This window comes from Colletotrichum orchidophilum (assembly GCF_001831195.1).
Source record: "Colletotrichum orchidophilum strain IMI 309357 chromosome Unknown Scaffold_112.1, whole genome shotgun sequence".
In the NCBI taxonomy this organism is placed as follows: Eukaryota; Fungi; Ascomycota; class Sordariomycetes; order Glomerellales; family Glomerellaceae; genus Colletotrichum; species Colletotrichum orchidophilum.
The window spans coordinates 85,697-112,636 of NW_019173068.1; the positions used below are offsets into that span (position 1 = coordinate 85,697).

At 57.8% G+C, this 26,940-nt stretch overlaps 8 protein-coding genes across 8 annotated transcripts; 4 read left to right on the forward strand and 4 right to left on the reverse strand.

Annotated features, from left to right (window-relative positions):
• On the reverse strand, positions 1-3,402 carry CORC01_10920 (uncharacterized protein; the record flags this gene model as incomplete). The annotated part of the gene is made up of 6 exons (XM_022622547.1): positions 1-1,120; positions 1,169-2,910; positions 2,966-3,031; positions 3,089-3,107; positions 3,167-3,333; positions 3,400-3,402. The coding sequence occupies 6 exons, from the start codon at positions 3,400-3,402 to the stop codon at positions 1-3; spliced, it is 3,117 nt and encodes a 1,038-aa protein (XP_022470958.1).
• Positions 3,403-4,786: 1,384 nt separating this feature from the next.
• On the reverse strand, positions 4,787-6,453 carry CORC01_10921 (dolichyl pyrophosphate Glc1Man9GlcNAc2 alpha-1,3-glucosyltransferase; the record flags this gene model as incomplete). The annotated part of the gene is made up of 4 exons (XM_022622548.1): positions 4,787-5,454; positions 5,502-5,995; positions 6,045-6,317; positions 6,377-6,453. The coding sequence occupies 4 exons, from the start codon at positions 6,451-6,453 to the stop codon at positions 4,787-4,789; spliced, it is 1,512 nt and encodes a 503-aa protein (XP_022470959.1).
• Positions 6,454-6,717: 264 nt separating this feature from the next.
• Positions 6,718-6,969, forward strand: CORC01_10922 (uncharacterized protein; the record flags this gene model as incomplete). Its single annotated transcript, XM_022622549.1, has 1 exon — positions 6,718-6,969. One exon carries the CDS (start codon positions 6,718-6,720, stop codon positions 6,967-6,969), a length of 252 nt encoding a protein of 83 aa, XP_022470960.1.
• Positions 6,970-7,404: 435 nt separating this feature from the next.
• On the forward strand, positions 7,405-8,818 carry CORC01_10923 (legume-like lectin family protein; the record flags this gene model as incomplete). Its single annotated transcript, XM_022622550.1, has 2 exons — positions 7,405-7,514; positions 7,573-8,818. The coding sequence occupies 2 exons, from the start codon at positions 7,405-7,407 to the stop codon at positions 8,816-8,818; spliced, it is 1,356 nt and encodes a 451-aa protein (XP_022470961.1).
• A 774-nt stretch (positions 8,819-9,592) lies between these two features.
• Positions 9,593-11,658, reverse strand: CORC01_10924 (metallopeptidase family M24; the record flags this gene model as incomplete). Its single annotated transcript, XM_022622551.1, has 5 exons — positions 9,593-9,803; positions 9,918-11,021; positions 11,075-11,201; positions 11,365-11,441; positions 11,606-11,658. The coding sequence occupies 5 exons, from the start codon at positions 11,656-11,658 to the stop codon at positions 9,593-9,595; spliced, it is 1,572 nt and encodes a 523-aa protein (XP_022470962.1).
• Positions 11,659-13,707: 2,049 nt separating this feature from the next.
• On the reverse strand, positions 13,708-16,856 carry CORC01_10925 (fungal specific transcription factor; the record flags this gene model as incomplete). The annotated part of the gene is made up of 4 exons (XM_022622552.1): positions 13,708-14,986; positions 15,037-15,666; positions 15,716-16,463; positions 16,523-16,856. The coding sequence occupies 4 exons, from the start codon at positions 16,854-16,856 to the stop codon at positions 13,708-13,710; spliced, it is 2,991 nt and encodes a 996-aa protein (XP_022470963.1).
• Positions 16,857-19,302: 2,446 nt separating this feature from the next.
• Positions 19,303-19,530, forward strand: CORC01_10926 (uncharacterized protein; the record flags this gene model as incomplete). The annotated part of the gene is made up of 1 exon (XM_022622553.1): positions 19,303-19,530. One exon carries the CDS (start codon positions 19,303-19,305, stop codon positions 19,528-19,530), a length of 228 nt encoding a protein of 75 aa, XP_022470964.1.
• Positions 19,531-24,943: 5,413 nt separating this feature from the next.
• Positions 24,944-26,792, forward strand: CORC01_10927 (26S proteasome subunit RPN7; the record flags this gene model as incomplete). Its single annotated transcript, XM_022622554.1, has 5 exons — positions 24,944-25,037; positions 25,183-25,227; positions 25,392-25,672; positions 25,726-26,487; positions 26,556-26,792. The coding sequence occupies 5 exons, from the start codon at positions 24,944-24,946 to the stop codon at positions 26,790-26,792; spliced, it is 1,419 nt and encodes a 472-aa protein (XP_022470965.1).
• Positions 26,793-26,940: the final 148 nt, after the last annotated feature.

A 26,940-nucleotide genomic window follows, 5' to 3' on the forward strand; every position in this document is an offset into this window, starting at 1 on the left:
CTACTTGCGCCGTCTCGTCTTGGGCGCAGGCGCAGGTTCGGGTGACGGCTCGACGGCCTGTCGCTTCTTGGCCGCCTGTTTCTTGGGTCTCGGGGGCGGCGGCGGCTCCGAGTGGAGATGGCCGAGCTCCTCCATCGCCGTGGTGTTTTCCCACGCGAAGCAGCGGTAGTTTGTGGGTTCGGGCGTCGGCTCGTGCTGGCGACCTCGCGTGCTCATGCGCTTCGAGTCCCGCCTCTTGCCCCCCTTCTTCTCCTCCTTGTCCTCCTCCTCCTCCTGCTCCTCAGGCCCCGCGATGGCGAGATATGTCTTGCGGTTCTCCATGTGCTGAACAATCTTGTCGCGGAAAGCCACAATCTCTTTCCTCAACCGGAATTCGTTGAACCCGCGGGGATCCAGCCACTTGAGGAGCTCGTCGACCTGCTCCGGCTCGCTGTAGTAGCCCCATTGGTGGGCGTTGAACACGCTGGTGGGGCCCTCTTCCAGCTTCTTCCGCTCGGGCACCGTCATGTCGAACTTTTTCTGGTACTCGGCCTGGTACTCGGGGTCGGTGTCAATGTAGCCCTCGCGCTCCAGATCGTCGGGCCCTTGCACCCATATGCAACCGTTGGCGTACTCGGCGGCAGCGGTCGAGCTGTCTGGGAGCCCTCCGTACGGCATGCCGTTGCGCTCAAACCAATAGTACCGGTTCCAGAATCGGTCCTTACCCAAGACCCGGGTCCGGCCACAGTCGGCTTCGCGGAGGTCGTTGTCGATGACGGCGATCTCGTCTTCGCACTTTTTGATAAACTCTTCCTTCTTCTGGATGTCCTTGAGGACCTTTAAGAACTGCTTCGACTGTTTGGGCACCTTGGCGGCTTCAGCAGCCTTTTCTTTCCGCTCCTGCTCCGCCTTGCGCTTGCGTTGCCTTTCTGCGGCACGGTCGTTGGCGCGTCGAAAGTTCCTGCGAGGGGCTCCCTCGTCGTCAGAGTCGGCCACCTCGTCTTCGGCGTCGGCTGCTGACTCGTCCGCGTCAGTCATCTTGACGTCCTCGTCTGCCTTTTGCTCAGGAGGCGGCGATGGCGGCATGTTGTCAGGGAGCATAATCTTACGCTGGTCGTTGAGCGCACGCAGTTCCTCAATGCTGTTGCGAGTCAGTCATCCATGAGTCTGATGGTACAGGTCCACTTACGCCTGCTTCCTTTGCCGCTGCCAGTCAATCTTCTCTTTGCGGAACGCCGTCATTTGCTCGCTGCATTCTTCCATGTACGTGCGCATAGCCTTGGTCTGCGTCGTGAGCAGGCAGATGATTTGTAGCGCCTGCACACGGTAGTTGACGTCGAGGCTGGCGTAGTGCTCCCGCACCGTCTCCTGCGTGGGGTCTTCGTCAGGCGGACAAAGCTGGGCGAGCAAATCTTCGCATGCCTCTTCCATCCTCTCGTTCTTTGAGAGCTGGTGGAGCAGACCGACGACGATCCTCTCCCAGCCACCGTTTTGGAAATTGCGTTTCCTGAGCTCCTCGATCCAATCGTACTCCTCGAGCAAATCCTCGGCGCGGTGCTTGATCTCGGGCTCCACATTCTGGCTTTCCTTTTCAGCAGCCCTCGCCTCTGCGAGTAGTCTCTCCGCCTCGGCCTTGGCGAGACTGCTTCGTGTGGCTCGCGCAGGCGGTCGATCGGTTTCCGGGGTTGGCTCCTTGGTCTCCTCCTCATCCTCTTCTTCCTCAGAATCCTCCTCTTCGTCCTCCAGCTCGGGCAGCTGAACGTTTACCTTGCCGCCGTCTGCCTCGGCGCTGACAATCTGCTTCAGGACTGCACAGTGGATTTCCTCAAACAGCTGGACCTTTGTCTCCTCCGATGCGACAGACATGGCTTCCACAAAGTCGTCAAACGTAAAGGAGTCGAGCTTGAAAATCTCGCAGTACACGTTGAGGGTATCCCACGTCTCCAAAAATGAACCAATACACTTCATCGACAGCTTGTCGCGTATACTGGCGTTGCCATTCACAGCGACGTCGGACGCCGTCGGAGGGTCGTTGCAGAGGAAGGTCAAGGCGGGCCTGACGACACCCTCCCTCAGAGGCACCTGGAGATCCTCAATGGGGTACTTTGGTGGTGGCGGCGGCGGCGGGGGTTCGGGCGCCGTCATTGAATGCGGCAGCGGTTGATTCCGAAAGTTGAGCGGCAGCTGGAAGGGGTTCTTGTGCGGCGGGGCGTGGAATATGCCAGCCTCGGAACCTCCCATCATGTTGGGAGAGCCATTCTGGCCTTGCGGGAAGTCTGGCGATTGATGCTTGCCCTTTTGACTCTTGGGTGCGGGCTTCAGCTCGGGCAGCCGCGCAGGGCCGTTCTGCATGGCGCCGTTGACGCCGTTGGTGCCGGTGCCGTCCTGCGTCGGAGTCTGGCTGGCTCGCTTCTGGGCCTGCAGCTGCTTCCTCTCCATCAGCTTGGTATCGTAGCGCAGGTGAGGCGGGACCCGGGAGTCAATGTGGTACTGCGCCGCTACATCGTGCTTCACGAGCCAGGGGGCCCCGTTCCATGCCTCGCGCGTCACCGTCTTCTTGATGAACGAGCGCAGAACCGACTTTGTAAAGATCTTGCGATCGCGGAAGATGTGGTCGTCGTCGACCACGGCCTCGACTCCCGGGCGATCCTCCAAGCTGACCGTATAACGGGTGTACGGGGCGGTTTGGGTGCCGTCTGGCAGGACCTTGCCGCCGAACCGGGTCTTCTCTCGCACGACTCCCTGCAATCTTTCGCTCTCCGCCGTGCTGACGGTCACGGCCTCGCCGGGGTAGTAATCCGCCCTAAACTCCTCATACACCAAGTCGACAAGCGCATCGATTCGTGAAACCGTTTGGAACTGGACACGACGCAGGACGGGGCCCTTGAGGGCTTCGGGAAAGGCTTGCTCCACCTCCTCGGCACCGGCAAGCTGTGGTTGTGTCAGCAGGTTTGCGCGCGAATGGGAGGAGATTGGCGAGACCGACTTCGCTCTTGAGTGCTTCGAAAAACGTCAGGCCCGAGTGCCCTGTGATCTGGCAGATGAAGCGCCGCTACGCGCTGGGGTTAGTCTTGGCCCGTAGCCCCACCTGGTCTGGGGACGTACGTACCTGTTTGTAGAAATCCATTCTTCACCGCATTAGCTGCACTCGCAAAAACACAAAACACGGGGGAAAGGACCAGCCTACCTAGTGAGGTAATCCTCATACTGGGCAAACACCTCGCCAGTCTGTGGGATATGCCAGACCTGAGGGACTGCATCAGTACTCGTCGCATCGTTTGTGAATGTCACTGTGCGAACCTCTGCATTGTCATCCTTGACGTCCTTGGGAGCCAGAAACTGCACCGGTTTACGCTTGAAAAGAACCTGGGTTCAGGGTCAGCGATGGGCGACCCCGGAGAGCGCGTCAGGGGTCCGTACCATGTTGGCGATAGGCTACAATGGCATGGTCCAAGATTCGAGGTCGAATTGCGCGGTGGGGCTGAAATCCAGCCAACCTTGTCTTCAACCGTACAAGTAGTCCTACAGAACCTCGAAAACCATTTGCTGGGCGAGGCAAACGCGTTGTGGCGGTCTGGCGGGTTGTTGTGGTCGCGGCCGGAGCGAGCGGAGGCGCGGTCGTGGTGTCGGGCAGGGGAGGACGGGTCGGCGGTGCACTTACACGCGAGACTCGCGGGACGCGGTGCGGCTCGCAGATGACGTGTCGGAGACGGTTGAGTAAGGTATAAATGGCGGTATCGATGTTCGTGGGTGTGGTCGCGGGTAGAGGGGGGGGAGGAAACGCGCAGCCTGCGAGTCGTGGGTGAAACGTCGAAGGAAGAGAAAAAAAAAAAACAAAAGGTGGGAAAGGAAGTGGTGAGCTTTGGGGGGAGGAAAGGAAAGGGAAAAAGAAGAAGGGCGCCAGTGAAAAGCGGTCCTGGCCCGCTTGGCCCGTTCGGCCTACGGTGCCTCCGCATCCCATCTCCCAGGCGTTGCGCACCAGGCCTCCTTACCCTCCTCCACCCGCCACGACTCCGTCCACCTCGGGAATCCCACAACCGCGTCGACCACCCGCGAATTTGTACTCGTTGGGCTCGTCACGGCCGGGGCTTTCGATTGAGCACTCAACAAGCCATGAAAACCGCGGTTCGGCCGATTAATGCCGTGATAGGTCTTGCACGTTCTCCGGTCCTGTCGGGTAGCCTAGTCTTCGTCAATTGCCTCCTCGGGGCCAGCTCCGGATGAGCACCGTTCCACCACCACAGCACTTGGAAAAGCAATTCAACGTGCTCATACGAGCCCTCGCATCTTTCTGATTTCATTGCATATTGTTAGAGACGCCACCGACATTCGCCGCCGCGGCTCTGTCGCGATATCAACTCCGGGGCCGTCCGCCGCGGCCGCTCCGGGCCTCTGGGCTCCGTGTAAGTGATATCCTCGCAATTGCATCAGACAGCAGTCAATGAGGTAAAACCCGGTAGTGCATCGCCCAAACTGTGCACCGCAAGTGTCTGTTTTGTTCTTTGGCTTGCTCGTGGCCTACAATGGGTTGTGTCCAAATGGCCCACGACCCCCGGTCCCCCTGCTCAGCCGTTAGCTCCAAAATGTTTGTTTCCCTCCTGGTACTTTGTGGTGGAGCCGGTGCTGCTGTCAGCCTCCAGACACGTGAGACGCGGATTTTGATTGGCCCCCGTTCGCAGGGCCCCCACGGGACCAAGCGTCTCTTTCAGACCTCCAGGCTCCGGCAACTGGCCTTACTGGCACGCAGTGGTTTCACAGCACGGTCTATATTATATCTATGCTGATTGCAGCTGTGCATACATCCGCTCTATGACGTGAAATAGACAACCATGAATCCGATCCAGCTGCCGACTACTCCTACAGCGCAGTACGAGCTGGTGAACATGAGTGGCAGAAACTCATACCGCTTCCCAAACACAACCTGGTGGAGAAGCGAGCAATAGAAAATTAGGGGGATGCTGATGGCAATGTACAATGTACTGAACCGGTCCAGCAAGAAGAACCGAGCCTTTCTTGAAGCCGGAGCTAAGCGGTCAAACACCATGAGGAACAGGACCAACCAGAAGATGGTGTACACTGTCTTGATTGGGAATTCCGCCGAGGTGAACAGCAGAGGAAAGAGAGATACGTGTCCGGCAACAGCCAGTGGCCGGAATGCGCTGAGGTAACGACGGTCCTTGAGCGCGATCAGGCTGAAGGGAATGATGACCAGGAGAATGGCCTTCTCATGCACATGCCATCCGAAAAGGAACGACGCATAGCCGCACAGCGTCACCGCTCCGATGAATGCATCCCACGTGGGAGGTGCCTGGAAGAACAGCTTGATCAACGGCAGCACCTGGAAGAAGAGCGTCAGAGCAAAGCAGGCCCGCGGGGTGATCTCTGGCAAGACAGCAAAGGCCGTGTCTCCCACGAGGCCTCTGGTGACGCTGTTGATGGCTTCGGCCTTGACCGGCAGGTTGAGACGAGGCGCAGCTGGCGAGGTGTCAGTCTAGTTGCGTACTTTGTGTGGGGCGACATACCATAGATCAAAAGTCGATCGGCAAACGAGTAGAGCGCCCAGACATTCGGGGCCCAATAGGCGTGGCAAAGACCGCGCGAGAATGGGAACAGCCGACTCATCATTTGGGGGATCTGTCCCAGGGCAGCGAATGGGCCAAACGCGACACCAAAGATGGCCGCGATACCGCCGCCCAGCTTGACACAGTTGAGGAATTGGATCCTGAAGATGGACCTGGGCGAGAGGCAGTACGCGCGAAGCAAGAAGACAAAGTAGGCTGGCGCCAAGTACAGGTAGATGTGCTTCATACACAGCAACGCAGCAAAGACCAATCCGCTGCCCAGCAAACCCGACTTGGACCTGGCCAAAACCAGGGACAGTATGAGCACGCCGTACATGGCTCCGTTGTACTGGAAGTGGATGTGGTCAATGATGAGGAGCCCGGGCGACAGCAGGATGGAGATGGCGGCAGCTTGGGCAGCCCGTCTCGTGGCGCCGGTAGCAGAGTCGATGAACCTGGACCATTTAGCTTCTCCCCATTGGGACGCGCTGGCACAAGACTCACCGCTGCAGCGCATAGACGAGCACCAGCTCAGAAACGATGACGGTCCATCGCTGGAAATACACCGTCTGCCAGCTGTCGTATTCCAGGTTGTAGAGCTTGAGCATGGCCGGGTCGACGAGCTTCGCGACCTGGGACATGACCCACTCAAAGTAGGCAAAAAAGGGAGGGTAGTCGAGGGTCCATTCCGACGTCTTCTCGTAGTACCATTCTGATATCGGCAGGCTGTTGGTGATGGCGAGCCAGTTCCGGTGGACTTCGAAATCGGTGGATTTGCTGCGCGACGTGTCAGTTGCGCTGGTTCCGACTCGGAGGGCTATCGGCGGACCACCTACTAGGCCGGGAAGAGGAGGACTTTGAGTGCGCCGGCGACAAGCGCACACTGAGTGAGGGTCGGATACGATTCGGCCATTGTGGCGCGCTCGAGGTCCGATCAGTAGATAATCCGCATTGATCTGGGCGGTACCGTGAGAGCTTCAATCCGAGGTGGTCCGTCGGCTGCTTGCCCCAAGCCACAGCTTCGGTTTTTTGGAGAAGGGGCAGGGATTTGACGTTTGGGCCCGTGCAGACATCGCGGTGAAACCAGCCGCCGACCTTTGGAGAAGGGACAGGAAGGAAAGACCCTTTACTTCAGTGCTTAGATGCCACAAGCCACAGCCCGGGTTCAACAGCCACAATGGAAGCTTCCCCCGCCACCGTCCAGGAACCGAGCAGCAGCGTCCTGTTCCAGCTCGGGCCGTGCAACTCCAGGTTGGTGGACCAGGGTCCCTTTATTTCGTCAAGGTCTCCAGCAGAAGCTCTTGGACCCGTTCCTGGACAGCGTTTGGAGTTCATCATCACGAGACTCCACGACCTCCTGAGAGACATCCAGAAATTTTCCAATGGTGCAGAGGAAATACCATTGGGCCCATCCAAGTTACTTTTGTGACTTATTGCCGTGCAATTTACTTTGCCTTTGAGGTGCCAACTCCCCAAACGCCCAAGGGAAGGAGGAAAAAAAAAAAAAAAAAAAAAAAAAAAAAGCAAGCCTGTAGAAGAGCTTATCCGCACAGCTGGCTGCTGTCTTTGACACTTTTTTAGTGCCAACCTGTCCTCAACCCACAGACACGCACCATCAACCCCTGCTTGGGAGTTTATCGACTCGGCGGGTTTCCAACCATCTTGGTCCCACGCTCTTCTGGCTCCCAACGTCGTCTGCCCTTATTTAGTCTTTCCATTCTGCCCGCATTGCAGGACCTTGCATTTCTGCATTTTAATATACAATTGATCATCCTTGTGGGCATACGGCCGGCTTCGTTGTTGCACTTGATACCCCATCTCCACACCCAAAAGGTAGCTCCCGTGCTGCCTCGAGTCGCCCACAATGCGTGTGTCGCCAGCTCCCCTGAGCTCGACGCTCGCCTTCCTGCTCGGTGCGAGCTTCACACAAGCTCAATACCTCATCAACGAGCTCAGTTTCGGTTACTCTGGCAGGTAGGGAGCTGTCATGCCCCCCCGCGGAGCGCACTTGCAGCTAACCTCGAGTCACCAGCATATCACCAAACAATGACGGCCACGTCCCCAACTTTGTCCTCCAGGGACAACCGAACCAACCCGAAATCCTCTCCAACAAGGTCATCCTGACACCCGTGGCGCCCGGCAACCAGCGCGGCTCCATCTGGAGCACCCAGAAGGTGATGCACCAAAACTTCATCGCCGACATTGACTTCCGCGCCAACGGCCCCGAGCGCGCAGGCGGCAACCTCAACATCTGGCTCACCAACGGCGGCTCTGTCGACGTCGGCATGAGCTCGGCCTACACGGCGGGCCGCTTCGACGGTCTCGTCCTCGTCGTCGACGGCTACGGTGGCACCGGCGGTATGGTGCGCGGCTTCCTAAACGACCGTTCCACCGACTACAAGGCCCAGAGCGACATCAGCCCCCTGGCGTTTGGCCACTGCCAATACCACTACCGCAACCTCGGCCGTCCCAGCCAGATCAAGCTTCGCCAGACCGACCGCGCCTTCAAGGTGGAGATTGATGGCCGCCTGTGCTTCGAGAGCGACAAGGTCAAGATCCCCACCGGCTACACCTTTGGTCTGACGGCCGCGAGCGCCGATAACCCAGACTCGTTTGAGATTTTCAAAATGGTGGTCATGTCCGACAGTCTTCACGCCGGCGACCACCAGCAGAACCAGGACCACCAGCAGCAGCAGCAACAACAACAACAACAGCAGCAGCAGCAGCAGCAGGCACAAGAGCAAAAGGCTAACCACGGCCAGTCCAACAACCCGCGCAGCGGCAACGACGCACCCATTGACCTTAACGCCATACCCGACTCCAGCGCCGACACCATCACCTCGTCCAAGGCGCAGTTTGCCGACCTCCACAACCGCCTGCAATCCGTGAACCACATCCTCGGCACAATCTTCAGCTCGGTCAACAAGTTTGGCCAGCAGGCCGAGAACCGCCACGCCGAGACCTCGCAGCTGCTCGACTCGCTGCGCACCGAGCTGCGCAAGCTCGAAAAGATCAACGACCTCGAGGGCCGCATCAACGGCCTCGAGCGGGAGATCCGCGCCATGCGTACCGACCTGAACCTGCAGATGAAGAGTACGGAGCACTCGCTCAAGGGCTACATGGAGGGCCACCACGCCACCCTCTCGTCCAACATTGTCAAGGCCGCCCCCGGCCACGGCAAGCTGATTGCTGTGATTGTCGGATCCCAGGTCGTTCTTGCCGTCGGGTACCTGCTGTACAAGAGGAGAAAGAACTCGATGCCCAAAAAGTACCTGTGAATGAGGGGCATTCGACAGTGACTATGATAGTGACGGGGGAACTGACTGCTGGGAGACGGCGCGTGGGATGCCTCACCGTACCCTCACCGTTGTACGATTGGACAGTGGGTGGTGACGACATGAACGACGGAATATACGCAGAGGCCAGGGCCGGCGGCGGGCTACGAGAAGATGTTGCCAGTGAAAAATAAATATCGAAGCGAAAATGTTTACAGTTCAACCAATTGTCTCGGTCGTGGCAGTGATTTCTGAAATGGACGCATTGTTCGAGGCTGAATGGGATTTCACCAGGCTGACCACCGAGTTTCAACTTACAAAGAGACCCTTGGTCCACGCTGAGATTCGATTCTTTTCTGCACATCCGAAAGAGTCGCCTCTGCGGGGTGGCTGGCCTCGCATATAGACATCTGCAGACCTGTCCGAGGTGGAATTCCAAAGGCTTGAGACCCAGACCCGAGGTATCCTCACCTCGGGAGGCTCACATGTCCCACGTACAGGGCCACATATCGTGGTCCGGTGGCATACTGAGAGCGGCTCCATGTACAGGGTATCTTGTGGTAACATCTACACTTGCAGACCGGAGTCAAGCTGGGCACCCAGCGGCAGCTAACAGGAGTAGACACATCTGCCATGACCACAGCTTCACAGAGGGATCGAAACAGACTTGCGCATGTAACATTACTTGCTGGAAAAAAACTATCCACACATTCAAGTGAACCACTCGACATTGACCCGCCAGGCACCTTGGTCACAACCATCCGCCCCCAAAGACCTCTACACCTTTCCATTAATAACCCTCAACAGCTCCTCCCCCTTTGGCGCGCCCGTAGACAGGTTCTCGTACCCGTCATCCGTGACCAGGATATCGTCCTCGATACGGACGCCGCCGACGCGGTAGTACCGCTCGAGGACCGTCTTGTTGATGAAGCGCGCGTGGCGGGGGTTGCTGAGGAAGTATCCCTCAATATACTCTCTGCAAAAGTAGCTGGTGTGCACAGGACTTGTCAGTGGGGTTCTTGCAATCTCAAGATACTCTTTTGCCGTCATCCACAACGCCGCGTAGGACGAGCAGGAATGACTTGGCAGGGAAGACGCTCACATTCCGGGCTCGACCGTCACAATCATGTTCTTCCGCAGATACTGCCGGGCCCTATACGGCGGCGGCCCCGAGGCGGCACCGGCACCAACGACGCCCGCCTGCGCCATGGCACCCATCATCTCCGGCGTGACAATCTCCCTCTTCCCGACCCGGCCGCCCGTGGCATTGTTCAACAGGAGAAGCCTCTCCCTACCGGAGACGTCATGCACCTCCAACCCGACATGATGTCCCAGCCCATGAGGGAAAAATGCCGCGACGGTGCCCGCATCCCACACCTCGGTCGGATCCCCCCGTAGGACGCCCAACTTGAACAACCCCTCTTGGGCGACCCGGCTCGCGTGGACGTGCAGGTCAAAGAAGAGCGTGCCCGGCCGGATGAGGTCGATGCACTCGTCCTGCATCCTCGCCACGACGTCGTAGACGGCCTGCGCCTCGGCCGAGAACCGCCCCGCGATGGGCAGCGTGCGCGTAATGTCACTCGCGTAGCATTGCCACTCGCACCCGGCATCAAACACGACGAGCTCGCGGCCCTCGAGCGGCTCGTCGTTGGCGTCGTAGTGCAGCGTGCTCGCGTTCTTGCCGCTGCCGGCGATGATGGCGTACGCTTGCTCCCGCGCGCCCGCGGTCGTGCACCACGCCTGGAAAATGGCCTCAATCTCGCTCTCGTTGCCCAGCTTGAGCATCCTCTCGGCGACCCGCCGGTGCGCGGCCGCCGAAACCGCCGCGGCTTTCCGGATCATGGCGACCTCGTACTCCGTCTTGACGACGCGCGCCTGGTCGGCGGCCGTCTGCAGCGAGGTCAGGTCGATGCGCACGTCGGCGGCCGCCTGGTAAAAGTCGCCATGAAGCGGTACCTGGTCGGCGTGGAGGACGTACAGCGTCGAGCCGGGTGACAGGTGCCGGTACAGAAACTTGTTGAGCTGCGTCGTGTAGCGCACGTCGTCGACGTCGAACCGCCTCAGGCACTCCGCGATACCCGGCGTCGAGCCGAACCAGAGGACCTGGCGCGGCTCGACGTAGGGGATCCAGAGGATGAGGCGGTCTGACGCGAGCTCGTAGGTCACGGCGCAGTCGGCAAAGTTGGCGCCGCTCAGGTAGTAGAAGCTGTTCACAAGGTCAACACAGTAGCCCGAGGAGAGTCACAATGCTCAACGTACTATCGCCGCTGTCTAAAGGTCGGGCCCATGTCCGAGTCCTCGTAGCTGCGGCTCGGCTCACCGGGCAGGAAAACGAGGCCATCGCTGGCGTTGAGCTCCGCCGCAACCTTGCGGGCGTGCAGCTTAGCTTCACAAGGTCAGCATCTCAGCTATTCACAACACAGATACCTGGCGATGAGTAACAAATGACACGAAAGACGACCCGCTAGAGTCATACGAGACGACCTGTCCAGGTCCCAGCGGCGCTTGTCACCGTGACCCGACAGAACAGTGCGGGATGGCGAGCGTACCGGGAAACTTTGTCGGGATGGGTGCAACCGACACAACCGACTCAACCGGCTCAGCCGACGTCTTGACTTCAATGGACCTTTTTGGCGGCGAAACACCGATCAGCCAAACGATTCCAAAGCGAACAATGAGGGGTGAATACGGAAATGGCGGAAATGGGCAATCGAGGGCGCCGTCCTCGTCCTCGTGCCGTCAGAGCAGGTCCCCAAGGAGAGCGCGGACGCGCAATGCGGCTCCACCTACAGAGCATCGAACTCGTCCACCACCACTATATCGTGATCAACGACGCTCTCCATGGTCACGGCGGTGGGTTTCCGGGCCCGACCAGTCAATATTCGAGGAGACAAGGGGTTGGGAGAGTTTGGCGGTGGTCTCTTCTCTTCAATGTCGACTTTGATGTCTCTCGTAGCAAAGTGTCAACAGCAGGCCGGGTACCTGTGCACACCGGTCGGCGATGTGTCGTGTGGAGAAATTGTGGCTCGAATGGGGGTGGCGCTTGCGTGGCGTAGCGGTTTCGATTCAGAGATGGGCAGTTCGCAGGTACCTGCGCGAATGCGGACGTTTGTTTGATTGGAGCAGGGAGAAACGGCGGGCTCTCGTAGGACGGGACAAGAGCCCAGTTGTAAAGGTCAGTTTCACAAAGTACGTGCGTCCGGTAGCCGGTGTCTCTAGCGCAAAGGGGCTCTCCGCTTCTTCGGTGCGTCCGAAGGGTACGGGTCACCGCAGGGCGGAAGGACTGGATCTGTCGGTTAAAGAATGGCAGCCAGGAGTGTGGTGCAGTGGTGCGGATTCGGGTGTGCGAACTGGCAAGCGGTTCTCTCATGGTAGGGTGGGCGGGCTGGCGTTGGTTAGTCCCGCGTCGACGCTTCGCTGCGCGAAATGTGCCTTCTTTGGGCGCACTGTCCAGGAATGGAGTACGCCCGACGGTGCCTACGATAATGTACAGTGTATCCATACGAATCGGTGGCTGGGTATGGATAGGTCTTCAAGCCATTCTCGTGGGCCCGATTCTTCGGTGCCGAGACGGCGCAGGATAGCGGTCATTGCCAGTTGGTGATGCCAGATGGAGCCCAGAGGCGTCGGGAAGAGGCGCCCCGCAACGCGACTCTGATAAGGATGGAGCGGAGATGCCCATCAAGCCCCGTCTCTATTAGCGTCGCCTCCAATGTGGAGACCAAGTCTGTTCCTGTGGAATGCCTTCGTCGACAATTAGAGGGCCCAGAGGGAAGGGACAAAAACGCCACGATCCAATCACCTCAATCGACTTGGTTTCGCTGACAGGTGCCTGGCTGGTGCTTGCGGCCTAGCCCCATCGGTCCCCGACCCTGTGTTCTCCACCGCTCAGGAAGGTCGACCGCAACGGTGAGATATATCTACAGTGCCCGTCGGGCGTACACTGTACGTGGACGATTCCCTCTCGTCAGCACTGACGCTCTTTATTACTGACCTCGTGGGATGGCGGCGCCATTTCTAGCACCTATTTCGGCCATTGTATTATTGGAAACCTGTCTCTCGCATCGGTCCAGCCGGTATGTCTACACAGTTCAGCCCTTGACTCTCAGGTTTCAGGGATCCTCCAAGTTCCAATCGGAAGAAGGTGGAGGTTCTGGAATCGCTTGGCTTGGGTGGGAGCTTACGCCGCGACCGCCGCCGCCGGCGCCCGCGCAGCGCCGTCCATCGCGCCATGCCTTACGGATTACGGATACCATACCCTTTCGTGCCTCTCCTGGGGGCCATCCTGCAAGCCCGCTGCTCCGATGCGGCGCCATGCGGTGCGGTGCGCTGCAATGCCCTGCCCTGCGACCTGCACTCCATTCGATGGCGGCTGCAACTTCGGGGGCCGTTTGTGTCGTAAGTGGGTGTTCACTGTGGCGGCTTACCGCACATTCGCGGGTCCCTGGAGCACTTTTGTCGTGCCCTCAATTGTCCTGACCCCACCAATGCCATCCCCATCTTTGCTTTGCAGACCGTCTTGGTAATACCATGTCCCATTGTCACGTATTCCTAGCTGTAATGGCAACTACATACACTTGCTGTGCGCACGCGCGCTCCTGCGTATGAACATTGCGGCCGTCCCTTGACCACCCACCCCAACCAAATCTAGGCTTATATAAGCCTCACCAATCCAGACATCTCAGCCGCCGTGGTGTATTGTAATAGAAGCCCCTCCCACATGATGGATGCCATGCAAACTTGATCAAAACCATGTCAAGTATGACCGGAACGCCTAGATCGATACGGCCGTGTCTCCTTTTCTCTTGAAAAACCCCCGCCCAAAATAAATCGCACCCTGAACTAGCAGGGCTCCAAATAAATGCTGGGTATCACTTGAAGCGAAATGGTGCCTAGAGGCCCTGAAATCCGTTCCTGCCGAGCATGCCTGCCCAGTTGCTTTGGTAGCCAGTCTCTGCGAGCATTCTGTCGAGCTCTGCAGGCCTCTGCTGCATGTGCGCCCGTCTTGCCTGCTCGATCCGAGCCGCATCGGGCATACCTGAGTAGCCCGAGTGCTGCTGATACATGCCCGACAGGTCGTAACCAGACTGGTGGTGTGAATGCTGCTGCTGCTGCTGCTGCTGCTGTTGTCCCTGACCCTGACCCTGCAGATAGTATGCGGGAGACTGGCCGAGCAGCTGGGTGTCAATGTCGTCGAATACGCCGGGCATCATGAACGTTTCCTGCGGGCCGCTGACGTTGTTCGGCCCGGGTTTTTGGAATCCCAGTTCCATCATCGGCTGATTAGGGTAAGCGAACGGATCTTCTGACGGGAACATTAATGAGTCGAGTTTGCTGATGTGGTTCATATTGTGCGGCGGCGGGAACCCTTGTGGCGGACGTTGGGTTGAGCTGGCCGACGTGCTCACCGAGTCGGGCGTTGCCCGTGAAGACATGTCCATGCCCAGGAGGTCTTGGATGTTGCTCGCGAGGGACGGGTCTTGGTATCCTGCCTCGGAAATGGGCACGCCGTCAAACGAGCCACGGAGTGGTACCTGCGCCAACCTTCCGTGGGCCATCACCACGCTCGACGGCCGGCTGCGTTCTTCGGAACGCCGCTGGCCCATGCCCGGCTGCAGGGCCGGATGGCCGTGAACCGGCATCGAACTGGCCTTCTGACCCGGGGCCGATCGCTTCTTTGTAGGGATGGGCCGGGACTTGGCCTCCTGAAGCCTCTCGGGCAATTGTTCAAACAGGACCTGTGTACGTGAGTATTCGCGGCCAAGAATGATGGTCAAAGGACTTACGTTGAGGGCCTCTGTAACCCTGTCGGCGGCTTGGCTCTTGGATTGCAGTTTCGATACCATGTCTCTGCCTGCAATGGCATCTTCCAGTACCTCTGCCGATCCAATCTTTTCTGGGTTCTCGATGGAGTAGAAGACGAGGGAGAGGATGGCGAAGAACTCGGTAAACAGCATGAACCAGTACGGGCCGGCCAAGACGTTTTGCTTGCGGATCTCAATGCCAATGTGCACAATGTTTCGCGATACGCTGATGCAGGCTGCGGCGCAGGCGTACGAGAGCTCGTCAACGTTCTTTCCCATGCTGAGGCGAGGGGAGACGTAGTGCAGGAACGGACGGTAGAGAACGAGTTGGACATGTGCGTAGGCGAAGCGCAGCAAATGGCGCACCCTGCAATGTGTTAGCTGTCATCAAGAGCAGTCTGGTCTCGGGAAACATACCGAATCACCTCCACGGGGCCGTCGGGTCTCGGCCTCCACTGGGCGGGCAAGACCTCGTACCATTCTTGTAACTCGGCCTCGATCCGTTTAATGTTGGTGTAGCTGATGAGGTATGTCGCCCCCGGCTTGTCGCCCTTCATGACGCTTTGGCCAAGCCCCTTCAAGGGGTAGACGAACTTGAGGATCTTGGCCAAGATCTCCATCAGGCGAGTGTGGGCGTTGAACGCCTCAAAGAACGAAAAGGTGCCCGGTGGCGGTGTCAGGATACCGTCGTTTGTTATGTACTCGTCGTCAATCTCGCTGGGGTACGGTTGGTCGATGTCGTCCGCGTTGAGCATCAGCGGGAACCCGAGCATGGCCGAGACGTAGATGTCCATTTGGCGAATGACCCAGAACACTCGCTTCCTCACCTCCTGCTCGATGACGGAAATCTTCTCGTGCTTCAAGTACCTGTGCAGGCCTATACGCAGGGCCGACCGGAGGGCGATGCCAACAAACGCGTAGCATCCGCTCAGGTTCGAGGTGGCTTGCAGGAAAAGAATCATAAAGAGCAGGGCTTGCAGCGAGGTCAAATCTCGGCACTCTGTGATGTCTTGCAGGATGCGCCTCGCGGTATCATAGTACTTCATTCTGTGCGGTGTTAGTGACGTTCCCCAGAACTTTTCGAGGCGTGAATTACCCAGCGTCAACGGATTCTTTGTAGGCTACAGGGGGCGCGTTCTCGTCCAGGTTTCGGTACATGCAGCCCAGGGCCATGACGGCGTAGAGGAGGCCCAGGAACCTGTGTTCCTCCTTGGTGTAATCGTCGTATGGCTTTTCGTAGATTCGGTCAAGCATTTGGTAAAAGGTTGGGACGTGGACGATGCGGATCAGACACGTCGCGCAGTTGAGCGATAGATAGCAGAGGTTCCTGGCCAGCTCCTTCGGGGGAAGCTCCGGGGCGGTAGATATGGACGAGTCGAACGGAGAGCTGGCTGCGGATGCTGGCGAGTCCAAGTTGATCAGGCCCGCGGGTCTGTCTGGCCGTGGTAGGAACGGCACCTTTGTGATGGGGCCCATCATGCCTCTGAAATGCTCCTTCATGCGCCGCAGGAAGACGGCACCGGACGATACGCCGTGAAAGTCCCAGCCGCCCTTGTCGTCCAGGTCCAGCTGGCCAATGGACTCAATCATGGACAGGAGCTGGGGTTCCTCCTTCTCGGGGGCTACAAAGGGGTCGTGCCGGAGCTTGGCACTCTGGATTCGACTGTGCTCTCTGTTGCGGAATTCCTGCTGGACGGCAGGATCCAGCGTCGGGTCAGCCAAGTCGACGTCTGGAATAAACTTGCGCAGCAGAGTTTCGGCGCGCTGCAGGCGGCTCTCCAATGCCTCAATATACTGAGGTGCTGGGTTTCTCCGCCGATTGGAGGGCTTGTCATATGTGCATTCTAAAAGGATGGTCAGCCAAGTCTCGTCCACCAAAAGCAGTCACGGGGGGTTCTCCAACCATAGCTGTAAACCGAGCAGTGTGTGCAAGGCTGCTTGCCATCGCACTTGATCTTTTTGCGTCTGCACTCGTCGCAAGCCCTGGTAACACGGCGACGCTTCTGCACAGGGGCGTTGGAGCCAGGTTCGCCGGGCTTTTCGTCCATGTCAGAGCCAGAATGGACACTTCCGCTCGGCGAGGGCGGCTCCTTGACTGGCCAGCCATTGGCAGAAGGCGCCGCAGATTCGTTGTCCGACATGTTGCCAGAATGGGAGTCGGGAGGTGAGTTGTTGCTGGTGTTGTTGTTGTTGGTGGTGGTGGTGGTGGCCTTGGCAGGCTGAGACGGAGGGCTCATTTTTGCAGTCGACAAACAGGTCGCCCAGCCGGAGCTGCCCTACGGCAAGAAGATGATTTATAAAATGAGAGGTGACGCTGGTGTTGGTGGTGGTTGTATTGGCTCGGTCGAGCGCCCGGTTCTCGGTGTAAGTGCAGTTATGGAGGACGAGCTCTTTGCATATTTGATAGTACAAGGGTCGTGGTCCGATAAGCCAACCCAATCGCTAGGAACGGCTTTCGGACTGATCAAGTCTTGAACATGAGAAGAACGAAACGTGTGCCAAGACTTCGCGGGGGATAGAAGGAAGATAAGTTTAAACAAAAACGGGAGGACCAGAGAGGAGCCGGGGGATCTTTTGCCTCTTGCTGGGCTCGTCTGGGCAGCTGGGGGGGTGAAGGCCCTTGTTTAAGGCCGAGCAGGGTGCGGTGCAGTGCAGGGCAGGTATAAGTCGCGCGGAAAGCTGAGCGCGAGGATGGATTACGTAGCGGGTAGGTAGCGTCTCGGCCGGGGTTGGTTGAGACAGCAGAGTACACGACTCGAGGGTATGGGGAATATGGTCCCGCACTGTGCAGTCCCAGTAGCGCGGTCGAATACCTTAGTACGGGAAAATACGTATTCGACACACGGGGCAGGACGTGGACACGATCTGGCGGGCAGCAGGTAGGGGCCCTGGTTATGATGGTGGTGGTGGTGGTGGTGGTGGTGTTGGTGCTCTTGTGCGGTAGCTGGAGGGGTGTGTATGTACCAGCGGCAGTAGCAGCAGCAGCAGCAGCAAGTGAGGTTGCGGATAGGGTCGAGAAGAGAGGGAACGGAGACAATACGAAACCGTCGCAAAGGGGGATGGGGAAGCTAGGACGAAAAGGCGATAGGGATCGGTACGAGGGTGAGGTGGTGGTGGAGAAGGGGGGGGGAGGCATGGACGAGGAACAGGGGCGGCCATAAGGCAGACCAAGTAGACCAATAAGCCAAGATGAATTAAGGTAAGGCGAGCAGAGCAAGAAGTGAGAGGCACAATTGCCAGAAGCAGCAGCCGCAGAAGCAGAAGCAGCATGGCTTGGGATGGCTTGGGGGTGGGCGGAAGCACCAAAGTGACAAGACATGAGAGATTGGGAACTGGAGAGGGGACCGAGAAAGGGCCCGCCGACGGGGGGACCGGGAGGGGGGTATCTATTTGCAGGGTAGATGGATCATGGCAAGTACCTTTACCTTTGGATGGTCTGGTGGAAGCTCCGTCGAGGCGACAGATGGACAGCAGCCATTTGGTCAGTGACAGGTTTGGCGGGCGGCGTCCACTAAATGGGTAGATGGGGAGAGCAACTCCGTGGGAGGCATTGAATGTGCTCCATTGCTTAGTAGAGGGAGTGACTGAGCGCGTCTTGTAAGTGAGTGTCGTTGCTCTTTGTCCGCATGTACCTTTCCGCTGGGAGGAGTGGGAGGAACGAGGATGCTGCAGCAAATGTGCGGAAAGCCAAGACGAAACAAAACGGACGAAGAAGAGCTCAGGGTTGTGAGGTCCTGGCCGCCGGCAGCTGCGACTTTTTGACTTTGACCTACCTCCAAAAGAGGCCATCCTAACAACATTTGCACAGATGCACTACATGTGGTGGGCAGAAATGGCCTGAACAACTGTGGCAGTCGGCGACCCTCGACTCCGGGGTGGTGGTGGTGGTGGTGGTGGTGGTGACTCGAGCTCCGGCTGCAAAGGGCCAGGCTTGTTCCCGTCTTAAAAGCGCCCGTTCTAGTGGACAACCCGAGGGACAATGACGAGATCGGAGTAGCTTGGGGCTTCTGTGTTTCTATCTTAAGCAACTCGAGCTAGGGAGTCTTGAGTTTAAGTAGGCTAGATTGCTCATTAGTGCTATCCGGTACGTGCAAGAGAAGTGTAATCAGAATGGAAGGGTTCTTTTGCAAGTGACGCCAAACGGGGATAACGTGCGTTGCGGCTTGCCCTGCGACTGATGACTGTGTTGTCATCAAAGGGATTGCGGTGGGCAAAACGTCTCAGTAACGGCCACAGAGTGTCCGCACCTGTACAATTGCCTCTGAGGAAACCGCGCGGGAAGATCACTCTGTGAGCATGCGCCGTTGTCTCCTGCGCAACGAATAATATACGGGACGGGCGAGCGAGTCGAGCATGCAGCAGCCGAGAGAACCCCGGTTGATTGTGCTGGAAGAGGAAGAATTAAGAAGGGAAAGGCGGAGTTCTTTCGTGATGGGAATGCAGCCCAATTTTTTTTTGTGCTCAAATGGAGATTCATCTGGGACGAGGGACGTGAAAACGGGCCAGTTTCCACTTGGTCGAACCGATGGTACTACTGCATAGAATCTACATGTCAGTCAGTCGCACCTCGCAAGGCCATGCATGCTTGATGCGCAGTGGCTGGTCTGCGGCCTACGGCCTCGCGTGGTGGATTTCTTGGTGCTTGGAGATGGGAGGAGGGGGGACGAGGAATTAAAAAAAAACATGCACCAGCGGTGTTCGTGCATGCGTTTGGATGCAGGGTGGAACCGGGGGTACGTATGCTTTTTCCCCTTTGTGTATCTTTGTTGTCTTTCAATCTTGCTCAAGGCCAACCGTTGGCTTGGATTTTCGAGCCATTCGGTCCCGTACCGCAATTGCAGACCGCCACGGAATGAATCATCCCGCCCGGCCTCGTCCGGTAGATCCATCGCTTCCAGCCTCCAAGTCTGACGGTCCACCGGCAGCCGCCGTTACGTGACCCGACAGCGTAGGCCAAGACAAGTGTTCGTGGCTGCTTGGGACTTGGGTTTCAATCGACAAGGGAGCTTTGTCTTGCCTTGCCAAACGGTAGACCACTTCTCAAGTGCCTCGTCGGCTTTCGCATGGATTAGCAGCTGGAACGGGGGTAAACGAAAAAGTCAGGCTCTCATCTCAGGTAACGCTGACTGATTGAACTTACACGCCAGGCTCGGCTTCTTAGTTGACCGAACACGCGGGATGCCATTGGTTCGGAGGCGCTTTCCAGGAGGCCCCCGTTTGAACTGCGACTGGGAAACCCCCTTATGCACTGCGGGCAAAGCTGCATCTAGTCCAGTCCAGCGCGCAAAAGGATGACAAAAAGGGAGAGGAAAAAAAGCTAGAGAAAGGGGACGTGGTTTGAGAGCCCGAGTTGCTGGCCACATCCAACCCCTACACCTGGGGTGCTAAGGCTCATCGAAACAGCAGGTCCCCCGAGCTGGCAGACGAATCTCCAAGCAGGCACTGGCACGCAGGTTCGGTTTCCAACATGGAGGGGCAGAGCCTGCTGCCCAAACCGTCCGCGGATCTACTAACGAGCCCAGTCTCCGCGGCCGTGGGCTTTCAGCCTTTTGCCCATCCCATGCATCGCATGAGAAATGGCCTCTGTCACGGAGTGAAGGGTTGGTTTGCTCCCAGTCATGTCCGCCGTGGTTCGACGACAGCATCAATCTGCGATTGCCTTTTCATCTGCGACTTGTGCCCCTCCATCGGCCTCCACTCGTGACCCAAACAGCACGCCGCAATCTTCGCGAGGTCGGGATCGAGGGTCCAATGCCTCGTTTGTGTTTACATCGTGACGGGGGGAGAGAACAGGGCGATGTCTGTACGACAATGTAGACCGTGGAGTGCGGAAGCGAAGCAGGGGGGGCGGCGGGAAAAAAGAGAGCAGGTCACTCGGAGAGGGGCTTGCCCAGGGCCAAGAACGGGCGACGACGACGGCGGCGAAGGCAAGTAACGGTCTTTTCGCCTCGCAGTGTCATGAAGCAACGGGTCTGGTTTGTGTTTGTGTGGGCACATGGCTCACGCCCCTCCAGGAACACCGAGGGTTATCTCCAGCAATTTTGGGGGTTGATCCCACTCCCCACTCTCCTCTCTCTCCGTGGTGCCCTCGGAGACTCTTGGCCTCTGACGGGTGCACCATGATACCATTAGCATCTGGCGCGGCATCGTGAGATCGTTTCCCCTCCCCATAAGGCCGAAGCGAATGCAGACCAGTGGGATGGAAAGCGCATGGAATATTCGAAAAGGGTTTCGTTTGTGGATTGCCGTCGCATGGCGGACGGGACGTCGTCAAAATGGACCGCCCTACAGAGGAACAGGGCCCAGGGCTGAGGGAACGATGAGGTTCTGAAGTCTTGGCATCCGTCATTGGGGACGTGTCTGTGGTGTATTTTGACGACGAATTTTCTCTTCTCGCGGGCGAGCTGCTCTCAGATTGGCGTGCTTTGGTGGTAGACCAGCAGAGTCCCTGGGGGTGTGCTTGGACGGGGGTGGTAGAGGGGAGTGGAGGGAGAAGGGGAGAAAGGGGCGGGGGGGAGGGAGGGGGGGAGACGACGAACGAGGAACCACTGCTCGACAGCGCATCGCACCCGCGGACCACCTCCCTTCCAGCCCGGCCAGGTGGCAGGTGCACGCCCAGAAAAAGAGAAAAGCAAAAAAAAAAAGTGACGGGCTAGACGCTTCCCACTCCCACTCCCACCAAAACGCGTCAGCCCAAGAGCGGGGGGCGGCACATCAGGGACAGGAGGCAAGAGCTTCCTGGGTCTCAAAAGTCTTGGCACGCTCGATTTCCTTCGTTTGCCAAGACTTCCACCCCGCCCCTTCGCGCTTGCGCTTGTCTTGACAACATGCATCGAATATCAGAGAGCCTCTTATGGATATCAAACAGATCTGGATGCTGCCAATTGCCAGCGTTTTTCTCGCGGTTTTTTTGCTTGCAAAACTGGCCCAAGACCCCCTCGGTTGGCCGCCGACCACCACCGCAGACACCGCTACATTGCAATACACGCCCCCAGGAGTGAGCGGATGCCTGACAAAAATCAAGGAAACGGCCACGTTACCTACCTTTTTTCCCCTCGCGCCCTTTGCCCGTCCTCGTTATTTCCGCAAAATTTCGAGGAATAAAGAGAGAGAGAGAGGACAGACCATTCAATGCATGTGTTGGCCACTAAGATAGCAGAAGTCTGGGTTATTATGGGGCGCACTGTATGGGCAAGTCACAGTGCGGGCGAGCGAGAGATGGAAGGCACATACAACATAACACACACCCCCAGAATGGAGAGTCGAGACGGGGGGAAGGTGGCCCGTACAGCCCAGACTTCCCAGCCAGGTGTCGCTAAGATTCCCAAAGGAACGTATCTTTCACCTGCAATCCACATGGCAATCAATGGAATTGGAGGAACCTGGAAACCTAAGCAACATCACGTTTCCTCGTCCCAAATACGGCCCCAAGTCTAGCACCAATATGCCAGGGCCACTCGTCTCTTGGATCCGACTCGTCTGCTTCACCATGGCCGGCTAGCTCTCCATTCCCTTCGTCCGTCTCGTGTCTAATGCATCGGAAGCGGCATCTCACTAAAATCTATTCCAGATTGTGTCGAGAGTCGAGACTCTAGAGGCACGCGCCAGAGTGAGGTGCCGGAGAGGGCAGCGCAGGGGCCACACAACCCGACCGCAACGCTGCCTTACCTCACTGTGGCACAATTCGGCCCACAAGAGCAACAGCGCCCACAACGCCCACAACGCCCACTTGTTGGGGCTAGCCAGGCGACGGGCTGGCTTGCACGCTGCAAATTCATGGAAGGTCCCGAGCAGGCGTTCCTGACACAGACGCGGGCTATCCAACGTCCACCAAAACGTCCAATGTCGCTGGGCCTCGTTATGGATACACTCATGACTCTCGACTCACATGGCACTTTCGCTCTTACACTCGCAGCAAGTTACCCAACCTTTCCCCCCCCCACATCACGCTCATTGATACAGAGAATCTACCCATAACCTGACAGGCCCGAGGCTGGGCGCTCATTGCTCGCGACACACTCGCACTCCCACACTCAATTCTATTCCTCCAGGACCCTGACCTTGCTCCGGCCCTCCTAATCCCAGCTTGAACCTTGAGCCCGAACCTCCATCGGTCGCACTCTCTCAATTGCAGAAAGTGCAGAGTTGCCCCGACGGCACAACATTCAGACACCAGACACTCTCGTCAAATCAGGGCTGTCGTCTATACAATTATTCACTGGAAACTCGAGCTGAATCCGAGACTGCCATGCAGGGATCTTTTGCAATTGAGGCCCGTCAACATCGGCCAGTCAAAGTCAAGCCCATCTCGTTACCGGAAACCGAGCTTGGATGACTCGAGATGCCAATACCAGATGGGGGCCGCCACCACTTGCAACTACCGCCAGCAATGTTACCGAATTCGAGCAGCCTGTCCACGTAAGATGGGCTGGCCAAGCCGCGGTCACGCATCCTGCAAAGGCATGGCCTGCAGCGCATCGCCTACAGCAAGCCGCAGAAGCACAACACAACATCCCAAGTCTCCCTCGTCCTCTTGGATCAGACCCTCGGCCAACTACCGACCCCTGTATCTGTCACTAAGAGGAGTACGTACTGGTGCTGGCCTTACCGAGCACACCTCCTAGCTCGTGGCTCTGGCTCAGGTGTGGTGTGGTCACTGTGGTGTGCGGCGTGCCTTGCTTGCTGCCCGTACGGATATGCAGGCTGCTGAGCGCTTTCGATTTGGATTCTGCTCCGAATCCCGGCCACGATGCTGGCCCTGGCCCATGCTGAGGTAGGTATCCCAAACCAGATGGCCCAGTCCCGATGCTGCGTTGCTGGCCCATCAGCATCTGCTCTCCATCCATCAACCCTTCCCAAGCTCGGTCATCAAACGAATCAGTGCACCCGCGGGTCCAGTGCGATGTGCAGTTCAAGTGAAAGATTGTCTACCAGTACCTTTCCCCAAGTGGATTGACTAGATAACAAGGTGCTTGGTTGAAGTAAGAGGCTAAAGGTTTCTAGTGCCTGTGGACTCGGAAGCAAATCTCACGGCCGTCTCTGCAATTTTGAATCGGTTCCTCGGCCCCGTCGTGATTCCAACCACCCGAGCGGATTAGCCGCTAAGCGTTTCCTTTGGCTCTGCACTATTTGCACAAGTAGTACATTGACCGAAAGCGCACTGTCACGACTCTAGTTTCCACGGAATGTTCCTCAATCTCAAAAGGTGGCAGGGCTTGCAGACATGGACTACCGATACTTCCTGTGTACACCGTGACACCGTAGGCCGAGCTCCATTTGCGGACAATTTATCGCCAAGACGTTGTCCCTTAATCCTAGTGATCGACCGACTGCCGTATCTGGCACGCATGGCTACCGTACCAATCATCGGCGCAAAGGCTCAGCAAGATCGCCATTGTAACTTTTGGGGATATTCTACTTCTGTGACCTCTGTCGCTGCTGCCTGCTCCTCTACGGTGCAGTCGCACCACACTCTATTGCTTCAAAGTTCAACACGAGTTGTCTGATTAAATTGCACTTGCACCTGCACCTGGGTGATTAAGCGGTTGCTAAGACGGGATAGACCCGCCAAGGAACCTCACCTTCCCCCAAATGCTCCAATCCCTCCTTATTCAATTACCCCGCAAAAAAAAGACCAGGTTCGTCACCATCGTCCGTCCCTTGCGCTCATTTGCGACAGACCGTTGACTACCTGCCTGTTACCTGCCCGTCCCAGAGCTCAAGCTCACCGTCCCTCGTTCCTTCCATCCCCTTCACACCCAACCCGGCATCAACCATCTCTGGCAGCCTTGCTCGTCACACACGCCGCCGAGTCACACACAGCGCGGCAAGTTCCACGAGGTGAGTTGAGTCGACGCCCTCTCGGGCTATCGCCTTCCATGAGCTTCCCTCCCGCCTGGTACCTTGCAACGGGCAGGCCTGCGCCCCTCTCCCCAAATGTCACTGTCGCCCGTCCACCCAAGGAGACTCTGCGAATAGCCTATTGGATTTCTCCAACTACCTCGACCCTGACCAGCCAGAAAGTCCCTCATTCCCGAGACTCCACGCATTCCACCATTCACAACCATATCCACCTACTCCCTTTGGGCCAGCTTTAACTCGCGATCGGTGACATCGGCCACCGCACCTCGCTTAGCCGCCCGGCACACATCCCCGTACGCCGTGCCGCCTACCGCCTACCGCCTACCTTCATCAGTGTCACCGATACACACATTCTTCGCTCGCTGTTGGCCCCCCCTGCTGACGTTTATTCTGAGCAAGATTTGGCGGAGCTCGCACGGGGCCATCAACTCGAGTCGCCTGATACGATATCGCAATCTCCATCATGGCTGCCGCTAGCGCAAACGCCAGCGTCGACTCCAACGCTCTGCTCACCTTCTTCACCCAGATGGACGATCAGGGAGGTGTCATTGTCAGAGGTGCGTCGCCTAAGCCTTGCTCGCGTCCAAGCTGAGCCTCACCTCACTGTCTCTCCCTACACCGAAACGGAGCTATCCGATCCGTCTCGAATAAGAAGCCGGTGCCAAGACGCGCGTCCCTGCTGACGCTGCTGTTACTCTCCAGATATTCCAAAGCTAGATCTAGATCTGTACATTCAGAACTACACAGGTACGAATCAATGTTTCCTCCCTCAGCCCGTCTCAACCTTGTTTCTCCTAGACTGCGCCCTGCTGCCCGCAGACGCTCAGCCTCCCCGCGTCTCCGCCCCCTTTTGCCCGCGTGCCAAGGCTCCGCCGCCTCCAGGGGGTGACTGCTTCTCACCACTGCTACAGGTCGTACCCGCTTTGAACGTCTCTTCTTCATCGGCCGGACATGCGTTCCGCTCTGCGTCGACGCCCTGAAAGCTGCAGTCGCCGAGGCCAAGCAGGCTCAAGATATCCAGCGTTACCGAGATGCCTTTGAGTTAATCCACATCGCGGCTCCCTCTGAGCCAGAAGCCTCATTCGACCAGGAATGGGTCGACACCACGGAGAGGGCCAACAAGGTCAAGACTCACAACCTCGAGAGCGAGTTAAAGGGCTATAAGATGAACCTGATCAAGGAGAGCATTCGGGTCTGTCCGTTCCATCGTGGCTCCACACGTCCACAGGCTGACTGACATGGCAGATGGGAAACGAGGACCTGGGCCGTCACTTTGAGAGCATTGGCGATCTCAACAACGCTGGCGAGGCCTACAGTCGGATGCGCCCAGACGTGAGCACATCCAAGCACATCATTGACGTTGGCAAACATCTCGTCAATGTGACCCTCCAGCGTCGGGAATGGCCCATGGTCATTGCCAATCTCAGCAAGATCACCGGCGTCCAGAACGGTGACGAGGAAAAGGGCCTACAACCCTACGTCACGATCGTCCAGGGCATCGCCCTCATGGGGCTCGAAAAGTTTGAAGAGGCGGCCAAAAGCTTCCTGCAGACGGATGCCGGCAAAGAGGGAGTGGACTACAGCAATATTGCGAGCCCCAACGATGTGGCAGTGTACGGCGGCCTCCTGGCTTTGGCAACCATGGACCGGAAAGAGCTCCAGGCTCGTGTCCTCGACAACCACAACTTTAGAACCTTTTTGGAACTGGAACCTCACATCCGCAAGGCCATTTCGCTCTTCGTCAATGGTCGGTACTCGGCATGCCTCGCCATCCTGGAGGCGTATCGCGCGGATTACCTCCTCGACCTCTACCTCCAGAAGCACGTTCCGACGCTCTACTCCCAGATCCGGAGCAAGTGCATCGTGCAGTACTTTATCCCCTTTTCCTGCGTCACCCTAAGCAGTCTGGAGCAAGCATTTGCCATGCCCGGCAAGCCGCTCATTGACGAGCTCGTCACCATGATCCGGGGCGGGGTTTTGCAGGCCCGCATCAACACGATTGATAAGGTGAGCGTGGGACACACCCGCGGCCCCCGAAAGTGTGAAGTCGCACGGTACTGACGCACGAGCCACAGACGTTGGTCGCCGTGTCTCCGAACCCCCGAGCAACGTTGCAAAGGTTGGTCCTCGACACGATTGATGCCTACGAGCGGGACGCCACGGAGCGGATCCGGCGTATGAGCATCATCGCGGCGGACATGGAAGTCAAGAACACCCGCAAGAGCAACGCCCACGCCGGTGCGCAAGGCATCGATGAGCTCTGGTTCGAGCAAGCCAACCGACCGACGGTGGCCGGCGGCGACATGAGCTGATGGTCCTCCGCTGCGGCGGTGATACCGGCCGAGTGGTTGTCCTTCTCCGCGGGTCGGACGCGAGAGCTTGGCGCGCATGCGAATTGATTGCTGACACCCGGGGGCACTTTTGGTGATCCACCTTGGCGCTGTAGTCGCAAAAGCCTAA